Raw genomic sequence first — 12,510 nt, forward strand, 5'->3', positions numbered from 1 at the left:
TGAAACCCCCGCCAGTTTCCAAAATTTCCTGTAGGTTTTCCTAGGAGAATTCCACTCTCTTCCATTCTGGGGAGAAGTTAAAATTAGGGCCAGTCCTGCAGGACCGGCATGCCAGATGCGGGGAGGCTGTCCCCAGAAATAAGCTGGTTCCCACCACAGATGGGCGGGGCGGAGGCCTTCTGTCCCAACCCCGCGGAGTGGCTCCTGAAAGGCCTGCCCCCACCAAGTGTCTGCAAGGGGTCTGGTCCCAAGCTTTAAAACCCTGAGCCGAGGCACTGCATCCCGACCTCTCCTCTCCCAGACAGTCCTGGCTGGCTTTTCAAAAGTGTGCAGTTGTCTCCTCCCCGCCCAGCCCCATCCTCTCCCAGGACCAGCTGTGCGGCGCGGGCCGGCCTCAGTAGGAGACGCGGTCACATCCGTGGCTGCAGCAGAGCGAGCCGCTCTCTCCATTCTGAAGCTTGAGGTTTCCTCTAAACTCCAGGAGCTTTGCAAAGTTGGGCAGCTCCGAGTGCACGCTTTGCCTCTCGACTTCTCCCTCCCTGGGTCCCCGGCGCCCCCTCCTCCCACGCTCCCTTCCACTGGGAGCTGCTAGTCCCAGCGGTCTGGCGGCTTGCACCTTTTTCTGGTCCTCCGCCCTGAAGCGCCACCATGCTGTTAAGGGGCGTCCTCCTGGCAGTGCAAGGTAAGGGGGAACCTCCGGGGGACGCTCTCATGACCCTCTCCCTCTCCTGCAGCCCCAGTGGCCGGGCTCGCAGTCCTGGGCTGGGCCATCCGAGGGTGCCTCCGAATCCTTCTTCGCAGCCGCTAATCTCGCACCCCAAGCCAAGTCTGGGGTGGCGAGGGGGGTGCGCGCCAGTTCGTGCAATGGATGCGAGTAGGGAGAAGAGAGGAGGGGACGGTAGTGCATCCCGTTCCTACCCCTTCTGCACGCCTTCTCCCCACTTTCACCAGGTAGTTTCCTAGGGGCGCCCCGTGTTGGTGCAGACGCTCCCGGGCCTGAGCCGGAACTGAAACTCACTTTGTGCCCGCAGCCCTGCAGCTTGCCGGTGCCCTGGACCTGCCCGCTGGGTCCTGTGCCTTTGAAGAGAACACCTGTGGCTTTGACTCGGTGTTTGCGTTCCTGCCGTGGATTTTAAATGAGGAAGGTAAGGGGCCTCAGTACACTGGGGCCTGAGGTGAACTTTCGTCCTGCTGGTTGGTTCTTTCACAGGGGTAACGTTATCTTGGAGTTAAAATCCCTCGGGAGGGAAAGTGTGCGTCATGGATCCTCCTTCCAAACCTCAACTGTGTTCCATGGACGGCGCAAGGAAGAGATGAGGGTGGGCGTGGGCATCCTTTGTTTACCTGGCTTGTGGATTGAAGCTCCGAGGTTTTGCCCCTCCCCCCAAGACTCTCTAATGGAAGGGAGAAAGGAGGCACAGCTCATGATTGTTACCCACCATCTGTGTGCCCTTAGTAGGTCATTATCCTCTCTGGTTCTCAATGGACACCTTTGTGAGCTGGGAAAGTTGGATGGGGCTAGTTCTCTTCCCACCCTGCGCGAATGGTTCCGTAATTCTGTGATGGGACCTCAATGCTAAGACCTCACATTTATGTTGTGCCTGACAGTGTTTTTTGCATGATCTCATCCTCATCCTCATGTTGTATTTATAATCTGGCACTTGACAAAAGAGGAAACCAAGTCCGTTACCTTGTGTCTGAGGTCACTCAGCTGACTGGTGTTGGTTGTGGCCTCACCACTACGTATCATTTGGGGTCTAGTGACAAAGTTAAATGTGGGGTCTTCAGATATATCTTCTTACGCTTCACTTATTTAGTAAAAATAAGTGGTTCTTTAGTGCCCAACAGCAGGCACTGGGTGTCCCTTCTCCTTTCCTTTCTCCCTCACTTGTGTCATCCGCTTTAGCAGACTGATGTCATTTGGATTGGGAAAGAGCCTCGTTTAAAAAACGCTGCAGCATTAAAGAGACTAGCTAACCTCCTTCCTCTGTCAGTTGTCTTAAGGTCTTCAATCATCCCTGGAGAAGAGTGGAGGCCAGTACCTTTGGTTAGGATGTAGAAACAGTCATCACAGTTTACTCTGCCCCAGGCTTCTGTTTGGGGCTTTGCATACATTAGCTTTTCAGCCCTTCACAGGTAGGTGATGTTAACCCCATTTTTCACATGAGGGAATCTCAATCTTAGAATATTCAAATGGCCGGCCCACATCACATGGTATCTTTAAATAGCCAGCTCTGAGCTGTCTAGTTAGAGGAAGAAACAGGAGGGAACTAGCTCAGTCGTAATATTCATTTATTGCCAACAATTGCCAAGTCTTGTCTACTACAGTTTACTTAGGCTTAGTTGGGAAAAAGCAATTTCTGCTTTATTAGCTGAGGGATTCCTACCTGGCTAATGGCCTTAGAAAATTTCTTTCATCTCACCACCCCACCACTTTCCCTATTCTTGTTGTATGTGAAGCATTTTGAGAGGTGGCCTGACACAGGCCATGTGACTTTGGAAAGCATTATTCTCTAGCACAGTGCTTTGCAGACTTTAGCTACATCAGAATTACCCCGTCGATGTTTTAAGACACAGATTGCTGGGCCCTTCCCTTTGAGATTCTGATTCAGTGGGCCTGGGCGGGACTTGAGAATTTGCAATTCTAAGAAATTCCTAGGTACTGCTGCTACTCCTGGTCTGGGGACCACACTTTGAGAACTGCTGACCTTTATAATGTGTGTACACACATGCACACACCTCTGCTGGTAACCCTGAGCACGCCTGGCACTAGGGTAAAAGAGCCACTTGCATGACCCTCAGAGTGAAAATCTTAAATCTTGTGTCCTAGACACCTCTCTTGTCTCAGCCTAGTCCTGGCCCCGAGAAAAGGAAATCAACATCGCTCCTTATCCAGGATCCTCAGTCCCAGCCCTCTGTTAGGACGGTGGCTCCCTCACAGCCTGCCAGTTGCCTAGGTCAGTGGGCCTGTCACAGCCTGCTGAACTCAACCGCCTCCCAGACCCACAGGAAGTGCTCTCTGCTGAGTTGGCACCTCTGTACCAGTGGCAGTTAAACAGTGCCCCTTTAGGGAAAACAGGAAGATGCTTATAGGAAAAGGTGATTATGGTTTAATAGTATAATGAAAGCACTGTTGCTTTCTTTTTTGCTTTCTTTCTAACTTCTAACAGCCACTACTTTCTGGCTCAGTACTGGGACTGCTGGTTTGGCCAGGCGAAGTTAATTTATTCTCGTCTGAGCACTCCAGGCAGGTTAGGCTTCAGTCGTTACAAATCAAGTTTTTCAAAGACCAGAACTTGGACATAACAGTCCACTCCAGAGGGACAGTGAGTTAGTTGTGTGCCAGCTGCTGTGGTTCCCTGCAGAGAGGCTATCACTAAGAATTTCTGTTATAAACCCATTTCTAGGTTGGTAAATTAAAACTAATAAAATTGTCCCAAGCTGAAATTTGGCAAGCTATTTGCAAGCTTCTCTGCAAATTTCCTTCATCTTGCTACAAAACCCCTTTGAAACTAGTGCATTGTATCTACCACAGAAATTTGTAGGTTTCAGAGACTTTTGTCCACAGTATTTGAAACACACACAACTGGCACTTTCTATATGTCCTCAGTCAGTAGGTTAATTTACGGCAGAGAGGACTATGCAAAAGCCCTGTTAAGTAGGGAAACGAATCTGCCAATTAGAATTTCATAACAGGAGATTCAAATCTGGGGGTAATGTTCTTAAAATATCTCCCCAGCTGTCTGAATTGTATTTGAGGTCCACCCCTTTGGTTTATTTCAAGTATTAGGTCTCTAAGCATCTCTGATTACGATTCCAATATCTCTAGTTCATGTTCATTTTATAATATACTTGATCTCCACTGGGCACAGAATGGTGAATTTGGACAGGACAGTGTGTTGGCTTAGGTTTTCTACCACAGTGCGGGGCATCCCAGGGGCAGGGCATGACACCAGTGCAGGTAATCAGGCCTTGCAGTCCAGCCTCCTCCGCTTCCTAGTATTGCCAATGGTTGCCCTTTTTGTTTGTTTTATTTTTCTCTGTCATTTTTGTAGAATTTAAAAGTTTTTCTTAACTTGTCAAGGTGAGTGAGATTATGTCACTCAAATTTGAACTAACTTCTACATTTTAGTTTTGAATTAAATCCAGGAAAGAAGAGATCTATTTTATCCTATAAACATCTCTTTATTCACAGTTCAGAGCATACTGGAACCCCTTTGAACAATGCTTGAAATTGCTACTGTCGGTTCCATTTCCCCAGTGCCAACTATGGGGGCCGAAGCCTTTCGGCTGAGGATTCTTGCAGATCAGAAAGTTGGCCTTGTGTACGAACAGTCACAGTTCAAATTAGTCATTAGGTGGATTTTGGATTCACTCTAATTTTTGGACAGTTTGGCTTAACATCTTTAACCTAACTCTATCGGAATATCTGAGGAAGAGAGGGGATAAAATTCAAATCCAGGTACTGCTCCTTAATAGGAAGTTTGAAACGCTAAGCCACACAGGAGGGGAAGGTAGATACTGAAATGTGTCAGGTTAAGGGGAGGTAGTAAAGGAAATTCAAAGCACTTTTTGTAAGGAAGGCCTTTTTTTCTACAACAGTGGGAGTCAGGGTTTGAGATATCGCCTAATGCAGGAAGAGCTCAGATGGTGTTTGTACCTGACAGCAAGTGCTGGTATTCGGGGCAGGACCTGGCTAGAGGTTTGGCATAACCAACGAGTAGGGGTGGGGCTACGGTAGAGTGTGCTGAAATCACGTTCTAAGTACATGTGTGCATCCCTTTCTTCACCCAAATCCCTCCTTTCTCTCTTAAGAACACTTCCGGTCACTTGGCATCTGAGTTTCAGTTCTGTACTCAGTCATGTGCCAGTTTTTATAAATAGTGATAAATCCTGCCTGATATTTCATGAGGCCCAGCTAGAACCAAAAGTCTGGCAAGGATCCCAGGGGCCTTCCTGGGAGAAGAGGAGCAGTCCTCCCTTCCTACGGAATACAGCTCTTTTTCTGACCCTGGGTTTGCCGACTCAGCATCCTACCCTAACATCAGGAGTTCATAAGGCAATTCTCGCCCTCTGGGCCTGCCTAAACCTGCATTGCCTCTGCTTGTTGGTCTCCTGGTGCCCTCCAAGCAGAAACCCCCCGCTCCCCCCCACCCCCACACACACACAAACACACACATTTTGTAGAGGCTGGAGAGCAGCATGAGTCTGGGTGTTTCCTGGATGTCTCTCAGGAAGATGGTCGATGCCAAGAACTGATAAATTATTCTGCAGTATCGCGTGGCATTCCCTGGGCCGCCCTGGCTACTGCTGCTATCAGGCTGAGCATGGCTGTCATGTACTGTTCCTGAGCGTGGCATTGGTTCTGCCTGGGATCCTAGATCCTAAAGCTGAGCCTTAGAGGTAGTCAATGCAATGTCCTCATTTTCCTGAGGTGCACACTGGGCCCAGACAGTCTATGTCACTGTCACGAACCCAGACAGTAGCAACCTCTCGTTTGCTTGTCTTTCACTAGTTCTTCCCTCCAGCATTGCTGCCTCATCCCAGTCTCCACTGGATCCTGGAGCTTTGGTGTGTTAATGATAATGTTTTGGAAACTCTTCATCAGAGATATAATTATAGTCATACATGTGGAAGAACATGGGCTCCAAAGGTACAGTGCTTTGGGCCTACCAAACCCATACTGTGTGGCTTTAGGCCATACAATACATTTATTTATTCTTTCAGATGTGTAGGGATCCCACCTGCCTGTAATCTTCAGTGCATAGAAAAAGGCCTAGCACATAGTTGATGCTCAATAAAGATTTGTTGAATGAATGAATTTGCTGAATGGATAAATGAAGTATCGGATGATTAAAAAGTCCTTATGCCTTTTCATTTGTGCTCCTGGTTCATTCTGTACCTTCAAAGGTAATTCATTATCATGAGAAACAAGCCTAGTGGTTAATACAAACACTAGAGCTGGACGGGTTGGATTAGAATTCAGGTGCTGCCTGTATGGCTTTGGGCAAGTTATTTATCCTCTCTATTTCATTTTCCTTAGCCATAAAATGGAGATAATAAAAGTACCTATCTTAGAAGATCGTTGTGAAAATTGAATGCATTAATACGTGTAATGCGGTGAGCACTTTCTACATGTAACCTGTTATTTTTACTCTTGCTATTACTAGATTTGTATTTTATCAGTCATTATTTCTTTTAATTCAAACAACTTTCCAACACAGCTTCTGGGGAGCTAAAGCAAGTCTAATTTTCTTTTGATTATAGTTTTGTCATTTGCTCTTCCTCATTCCAACCAGAAGAAGAACTTCCTTTGTCTTATCATTTGCCCCTTGAGCCATCTAACTTTTGTATGGCCGAATGAGGTAAAGAGGTAAAGTAATAAGACCAAGTTTACATTTGGCTTATAGCCTCTCCCAGTGACTTAGACTTTTTCTCTATAAATTCTTGGTTCAGGTTAGGAATGCTTTGCGTCCTATCCCATCACTCTCCCACCCTAGCCTGCTCTTCCTGATGTATCCGTCCCAAGGAGCTGGTGCCTCAGCATCAATCAGGCTCCATGATTGATGGTGCTGGTGCCTTCTATGAGACACCAAACTCATCTCTCATCTACTAAGCTCTTGGGCACATCCCTCACCCTTGACCTCCCTGTCGCTTAGTCTAGGGACTGACCCCTCCACTTGGAATTTAACCCACCTGGACTGATAATATCTGCCTGCCCCTCTAGCCTTGACTGACTTCTCTGGACATAGGCTCTGCCTGGCCACACTTTTTCTTGTCAAGGCCAACACCCAATCTGGGTTTCTTTCTACTCAATTCGAGTTGCTCAATGATAAGCTGCCTCCTAGCTCCTGGTATGATCTTCAACAAGGTGCCTGGGGATTTTTAGGATGTTTCCCTTCTCATATTTGCAGAAGTCACCCATGATCACAATGTGTCAGAAGGAGAAAGTAATTTCTTGTCATAGGACTTTCTGCCTTCATTGCCATCTTCAATCTCTTAGCCTGTAGTTACCATGTTTTGTTACTTGCATCTTGGGGTATAGTACTCATAAAAAAAATCCTGGTTCTTAAAACAGCAGCACCTCTTTGGTAGGTCACTTCAGCAGTCATCCTAGCTCACTTACTAAACAGTATTTGGTTTTTAAGAATTTGAGTGAAACCCATTTATGTTAATAGAGGTGATGGATATCTCAATAAATAGAGTCAGTGGGTAGTTTAACATGTCTTGGGCATCTTGGCTGGTCAACCATGATTTTCTTCTCTGCCAATTATTCCACCACTCTCTTTCAGTTTTTCTTATGCTGGTCTTAATCAACTCAGTCATATACACGTATTCGTGCATTCAGATTCTAGGTTCTTGGAGTATTTAATTTTATATGTATATATATGAAATACCTTCAGGAAGAGGGTAGTGCTTAACACAGAAAAACGTATTACTAATGATAAATGAGAAAGTTATTTAAGTGCAAGAAATTTTCACGGTATAGCAGAAATTTCTGTCATATGCATTAGGCCATACCTAATTAAGCAAAGCATAATGTCACACCTAATGTCAGCAAAGCATTCCTGATGAAAAACTAAGAATTTATGAATTTTTACACCTATGCATTAGGCCAGGGCTTCTTCACCCTGAGTAGATGTTAAAAACACCAAAAATTTTTCTTTAAAAATAGCCATCTCCAGGCCCTACCCCAAGAGATTCTGGTTTATTTGGTCAGAAGTGGGGCTAGACTTGGCATTATTCACAAAAAAACAAATAGTACAAAGAACAGACTCCCTAGGTTTTTCCAATATGTGGTCAGAGTTGAGGACAGTGCCTTTGAATGATGGCCAACTCCCCCACTCCCCTACCCCCTGAGGTAAGAAAGAAGAAATTCTCCCTTGTGAAGAATCTCTTGATAATTATCAGTTGCCCACCAGATGAAGTGCAAACTGCCTACCTTGACACTGAAGACCCTTCATGATTTGCCCCAAATTATATTTCTCCTCTGCCCTCCCATTAATTCCTAATGTGTGGTTCACTCAACATGCCCTTTACTTTCTTGCTTCCTTGCTCAAGTTGCACTGTTCTCAACCCCTGTATTATTCCGATTTTTTATTCCCTTTCCCCATCTTGGCCTATTTAAGTACTATCCATGCTTTAAGGTCCAGCTCTTTCTTGAAACATTCCCTGAGTTTCCCAGGTAAGGGAACCTCTTCCTCCTCTCCATTTTCTTCTCTTACTTATTTTTCTTCTTGTATCTCTCTTCACTTTCCATCCTGTAAATCTTCTTGTCACTTTCCACCTTGTAAATCTTTTTGTCATATTCCACCTTGTGACTCTAATTAGCATCTCTTTTTTGGAGTCCTCACTCCTTCACCTCACTAGAGTGTTGTTGCACCTTTGAAAACAGGAATCACAACCTCCCCACAACTGACAAACAGTATGTGGTATCAATAAACACTCTGAATTTAATCAATCTCTAAAACATATGTGGTGATAGATAGACCAAAAAATAAAAAAGAAAGCTTTGGCATTTTTCCCTGCAGTGAAAAAGGTTGTGTTTAATAATCCATTCTACCATAGGACTTCAAAGATTTTGGAGGCTTATGTTGTAATTTCCAAATATAATGATGAAGTAGTATTTCAACTTGCCTCACCAATATGTGGTCTTTTTCATCCCTGACATACCAGTGGACAAATAGCCCTTAGATTATTTAGCCATCAGGGCTGCTTAAGTCCCTTGATCCTCTGCCATCACAAATAATCACAGTACAATCTCGACAGTGACACTGCTTGGTATGAAAAGGTTTTTTGGCAAAAGCTTATCAGACTTTGAATTAGTTTTTGAGAGCTGTTGTTTCTAAAGAACTAAAGTGTGAGACATCAGTAGTACTCACCTTGATGGGTAAAAGCAGGTGGAGATATTTGTCTGCTCCTAGTAGAATCTCTTGAACACTGATGTGACAAATGGAAAAAAATCAAAGAATTAGGTCTGTGATTCAGGGAGATCTGCCAGAATACTTGCTTTTTATATTTTGTGAGAAAGTTATTTATGTTTTCGGGCATTCTGAGGCTAAGAACAAATGATAAAACAAGTGGTACTATGCCATCACTTCATAGCATCCTGAATGAATCATATATTTTACAGAAAATACTTCTAAGAATATTCATTCTATCAACAGCCATTTGAGTACTTACTATCCATCAGGTACTATATTAGCAGTTGGAGTACATAGAGAACATATATGGTCGTGGTCCACGCCCTTGGCGGCAGCCAGGGTCTGTGATCCATAGGTGGCAATTTGTGGTACCTGCCAAGTACATTTATTGTCATTAACTCTAACCTTTGCAATAATTTTAGGAGTGGTTATTCTCAGCATTTTACAGATGAGACACTAAGAGATGAAGATAACATGCCCAAGGCAACATAGAGAGTCATGATATGGACTTAAGCTCCAAAGACTTGAGCTTCACTTAGCGCTAGACTCCCACCCGTGACTGAGTGTTATTATGCCTTTGTATTTCCAGAGGTCAACACCAAGGAAGACAGACCTGCAAAATTTATGCTCCTCTAGAGTTGGTGAGAAAGCTCTGCAAAATATCTGATGTCCCAACATTCCAACTCCTTCCGTGAGTTCTAGGCCTCAGCCATAATTAGTGTGCTTACCATGAGGTGCTGAGCCTTTGGAATCAAACAGGCCTCAAGCAGAGATAGGGGAATGTATTTTTACTTTCTTTTTTTCCATAAAGTTGAAAGTTTACTCCTGGAACAATTTGAAGGATTCTCTTCTCAGTCTTCGGCATAATTTTGGCAGAGAACTTCAGGGAGAATTTATAGCTTGACCTAAAATGCTTGGGCAGTCTTAAGGAATACTCCTAAACTTTAAATTCATCCATTCCTACTGTGAAAGAATGAAAAGAGTACACAGACAAATGTGTTTTTGCAAGCTGGTTGCCTTGCTAGACCAACATTTTGGTACTTATTCATTCTATTACTCCTAACAGAATGGCAGTGTTGCTATACAGCAAAGAGATATATAACTTAGCTTGATACTAAGAGAAATTTCCATTCCTTATTTGAAAAACTTTTGCTTCACTGCCAAGGAGAGCTGAAGTTTTTTTGGGGGCCTTTGCTTATAATTCAGATGACTTTAATATGTTTTAACTTCACTCAGAAGCTGCCTTCTTTGCTTACCAATATTTTATGACTAAGACCATCTAGTCTGAAACTGTAACTTAAGATGTTTTATTTTTTAAGCTTCTACAGATTTCTTCTGTTTTTTGACTTTATTAAAAATGCTTAACAGACTATTGGAGAATTTTCTTTCTAAAGTCTGTTTGACCCTGCATTAGCCAATTTAAAAATATAAGCTTTATGGAAACCCTTTAGTTTTCCATTACAAATTTTGAAGATCCAGAATAAGCCTCTGATATCACATCATTGTTTCTGAAAACCTTTTCCCTTTTTCACAAATTCTGATGAGGAAAATGTAATTTGAACATTGGTTTCTTTTTGTTGTTTTTAAAAGAATCAACACTGAAGAGCAGACCCTTTTGAACTCATATTTGATACTTAGGAATAACCAAAAAAATTAATATATATTCTAGGTTTATATTAGCCCTGGAGATTTTCATCTTTGCTGTCAACATAAATACTCAACAAACTACCTACACATGATTCTATACTAAATATTGTATAATAAAAGAAAAGTGATGTCAGAGATAATACATCTAAAGATGCCGAGTGTTGGCATGAGGCATGATACATTTTTAATCTTGGTCTTGTGAACTAAGACTTATTTGCTTTCCATACACATATGCTTTAAAGAGAAATTCTGTTAACTGTAGAGCATAAATTCCATGTATTTAGACCACCCCCCCAATTAAAGAACATATCAATAATTATCAATAATGTCATATTCAAGTTTGATCCAAAAGCCCCTCTAGTCTATCAAGTATGCTATTTAGCAACTTTCAAGAGAAGACAAGGGCAGCCTATTTCTGTAACAGCTGAAAATGGACAGCTCAGTCGCTGAGAAAGTTGCTGTGTCCCTCAAAATATCTCTCAAGCCTCTTGCCTCTCCACGACTCAGCTAATCACAACAAAAATTGCTGAAAGATGAAAAGGGTGCAAAATGGTTTATATTTCTAATTAACTCCATTCACTTCTCATTTTAGTTATCAGGAAGTCATTCATAATTTTATGACTATATTCCTGTCATAAAATAAGTTTGGAGACGTTTATGAATGATCTCCTGCTGAGCATAATATTAGCCTAGCAGTCTAAGAATTCTTAGAAAATTTAATGGGCCTTGGAAAAATAGATAACATTCACCATCATTCTATCCAAATGTGCAGTGAATTGTGGTCATGCACAAAAGACACTGCATTTGAGACTCAAATAATTTAAGAACTTTTCCTTGGAAATAGTTGACAAAGGAAAAAGGCTTAATAGTGAACTGGGGTTTCAGAGTTTCAATTACCTTTAGTTTCCATCACCAGCCATCAGGTGCATTACAGAATGACATGCCACCAAGGTCCCTCAGCTGGGAGCCGAGGATGATGCCTGGCATATTTTATTATATTACTAGAATGGACATATCAATGAACATTTTTAATGTTTATCCTTAGATCTCATTTCAGAGTTACTAAAAGGAACTCCAAGGTCAAAGTGGCATTTGCAAGCATTTACTGAGTACTGGGTGATAATGTTGGCACTGGGCCAGAAGACCTAGTAGAAAAAAGGATAATAATTATTTTATGTAAGATTTGTTGAACAATTATTATATGCCAAACACTGTGCTAGATGCCTTGCATGTATAATTTCATTTAATTCTTACAATGACCCAGTAAAGAAGATACTCATTGCAGATGAAGAAACGGGGGTTTAGAGATTTTTTAACATTCCCAAAGTCATGGAGCAAGTACTTGATGGAGCCTGGATTTTAACCTATGTTTGTCTCCAAAGACTAAGAAAATAACCACTCTGCTATTTTTCCTTTCTTTTTCTATTCTACCTTAACATGGGATCTTAAAAGATCTTTGTGATAGAAATAATCATAGTAATTATAATAATAGCTAACTCTTATGGAGTGATTTCTTTTATCTATATATTCTTCTGTGTGTTTGACGTTATTGACTCTTTCAATCCTCACAACAGCTTAATGAGTTGAGTCCTCTTTTCATCCTTATTTTGGGGTTAAAGAGAGTGAGGCAAGCAGAGGTAGTGCAAAGTGTGACTTGCAGGTCACAGGGATCTTAGGTGGCAGGGCTGTGTTTTGTAACACGTTTTCTGGCTCCAGTCTCTGTTCTGTGAAGGAGGTAGCAATTGTAATACTCATTTTTTCACTCCACTTTGAGGTGAAAAATTTTCCTACTTAAGTTCTGAAGTAAATGTCTAAGAGAATCATGTAAGGACATTATTTTTTTTTCTAGATTCTTCCATGCATGGAAGCCCTACCACCAAATAAATTCTAATTTGAGGAAATTTTAAATCAGTATTTTCCTTTAGAAATGGCACAGGGC

The 12,510-nt window shown here is 42.6% G+C and overlaps 1 protein-coding gene across 1 annotated transcript in view; it reads left to right on the forward strand.

The window, feature by feature from the left end:
- The first annotated feature begins 401 nt into the window (after positions 1 to 401).
- Positions 402 to 12,510, forward strand: part of MAMDC2 (MAM domain containing 2) — a 125,099-nt gene continuing 112,990 nt past the window's right edge. Inside the window, exons 1-2 of the mRNA XM_039838399.1 lie at positions 402 to 682; positions 1,032 to 1,145. Of these exons, the coding sequence (XP_039694333.1) occupies positions 649 to 682; positions 1,032 to 1,145 (148 nt within the window). The 5' untranslated portion in view covers positions 402 to 648. The remainder of the gene's footprint in view (positions 683 to 1,031; positions 1,146 to 12,510) is intronic.

The sequence above is a fragment of the Pteropus medius genome, unplaced genomic scaffold (assembly GCF_902729225.1).
Source record: "Pteropus medius unplaced genomic scaffold, Ma_sr-lr_union100, whole genome shotgun sequence".
Taxonomy (NCBI): Eukaryota; Metazoa; Chordata; class Mammalia; order Chiroptera; family Pteropodidae; genus Pteropus; species Pteropus medius.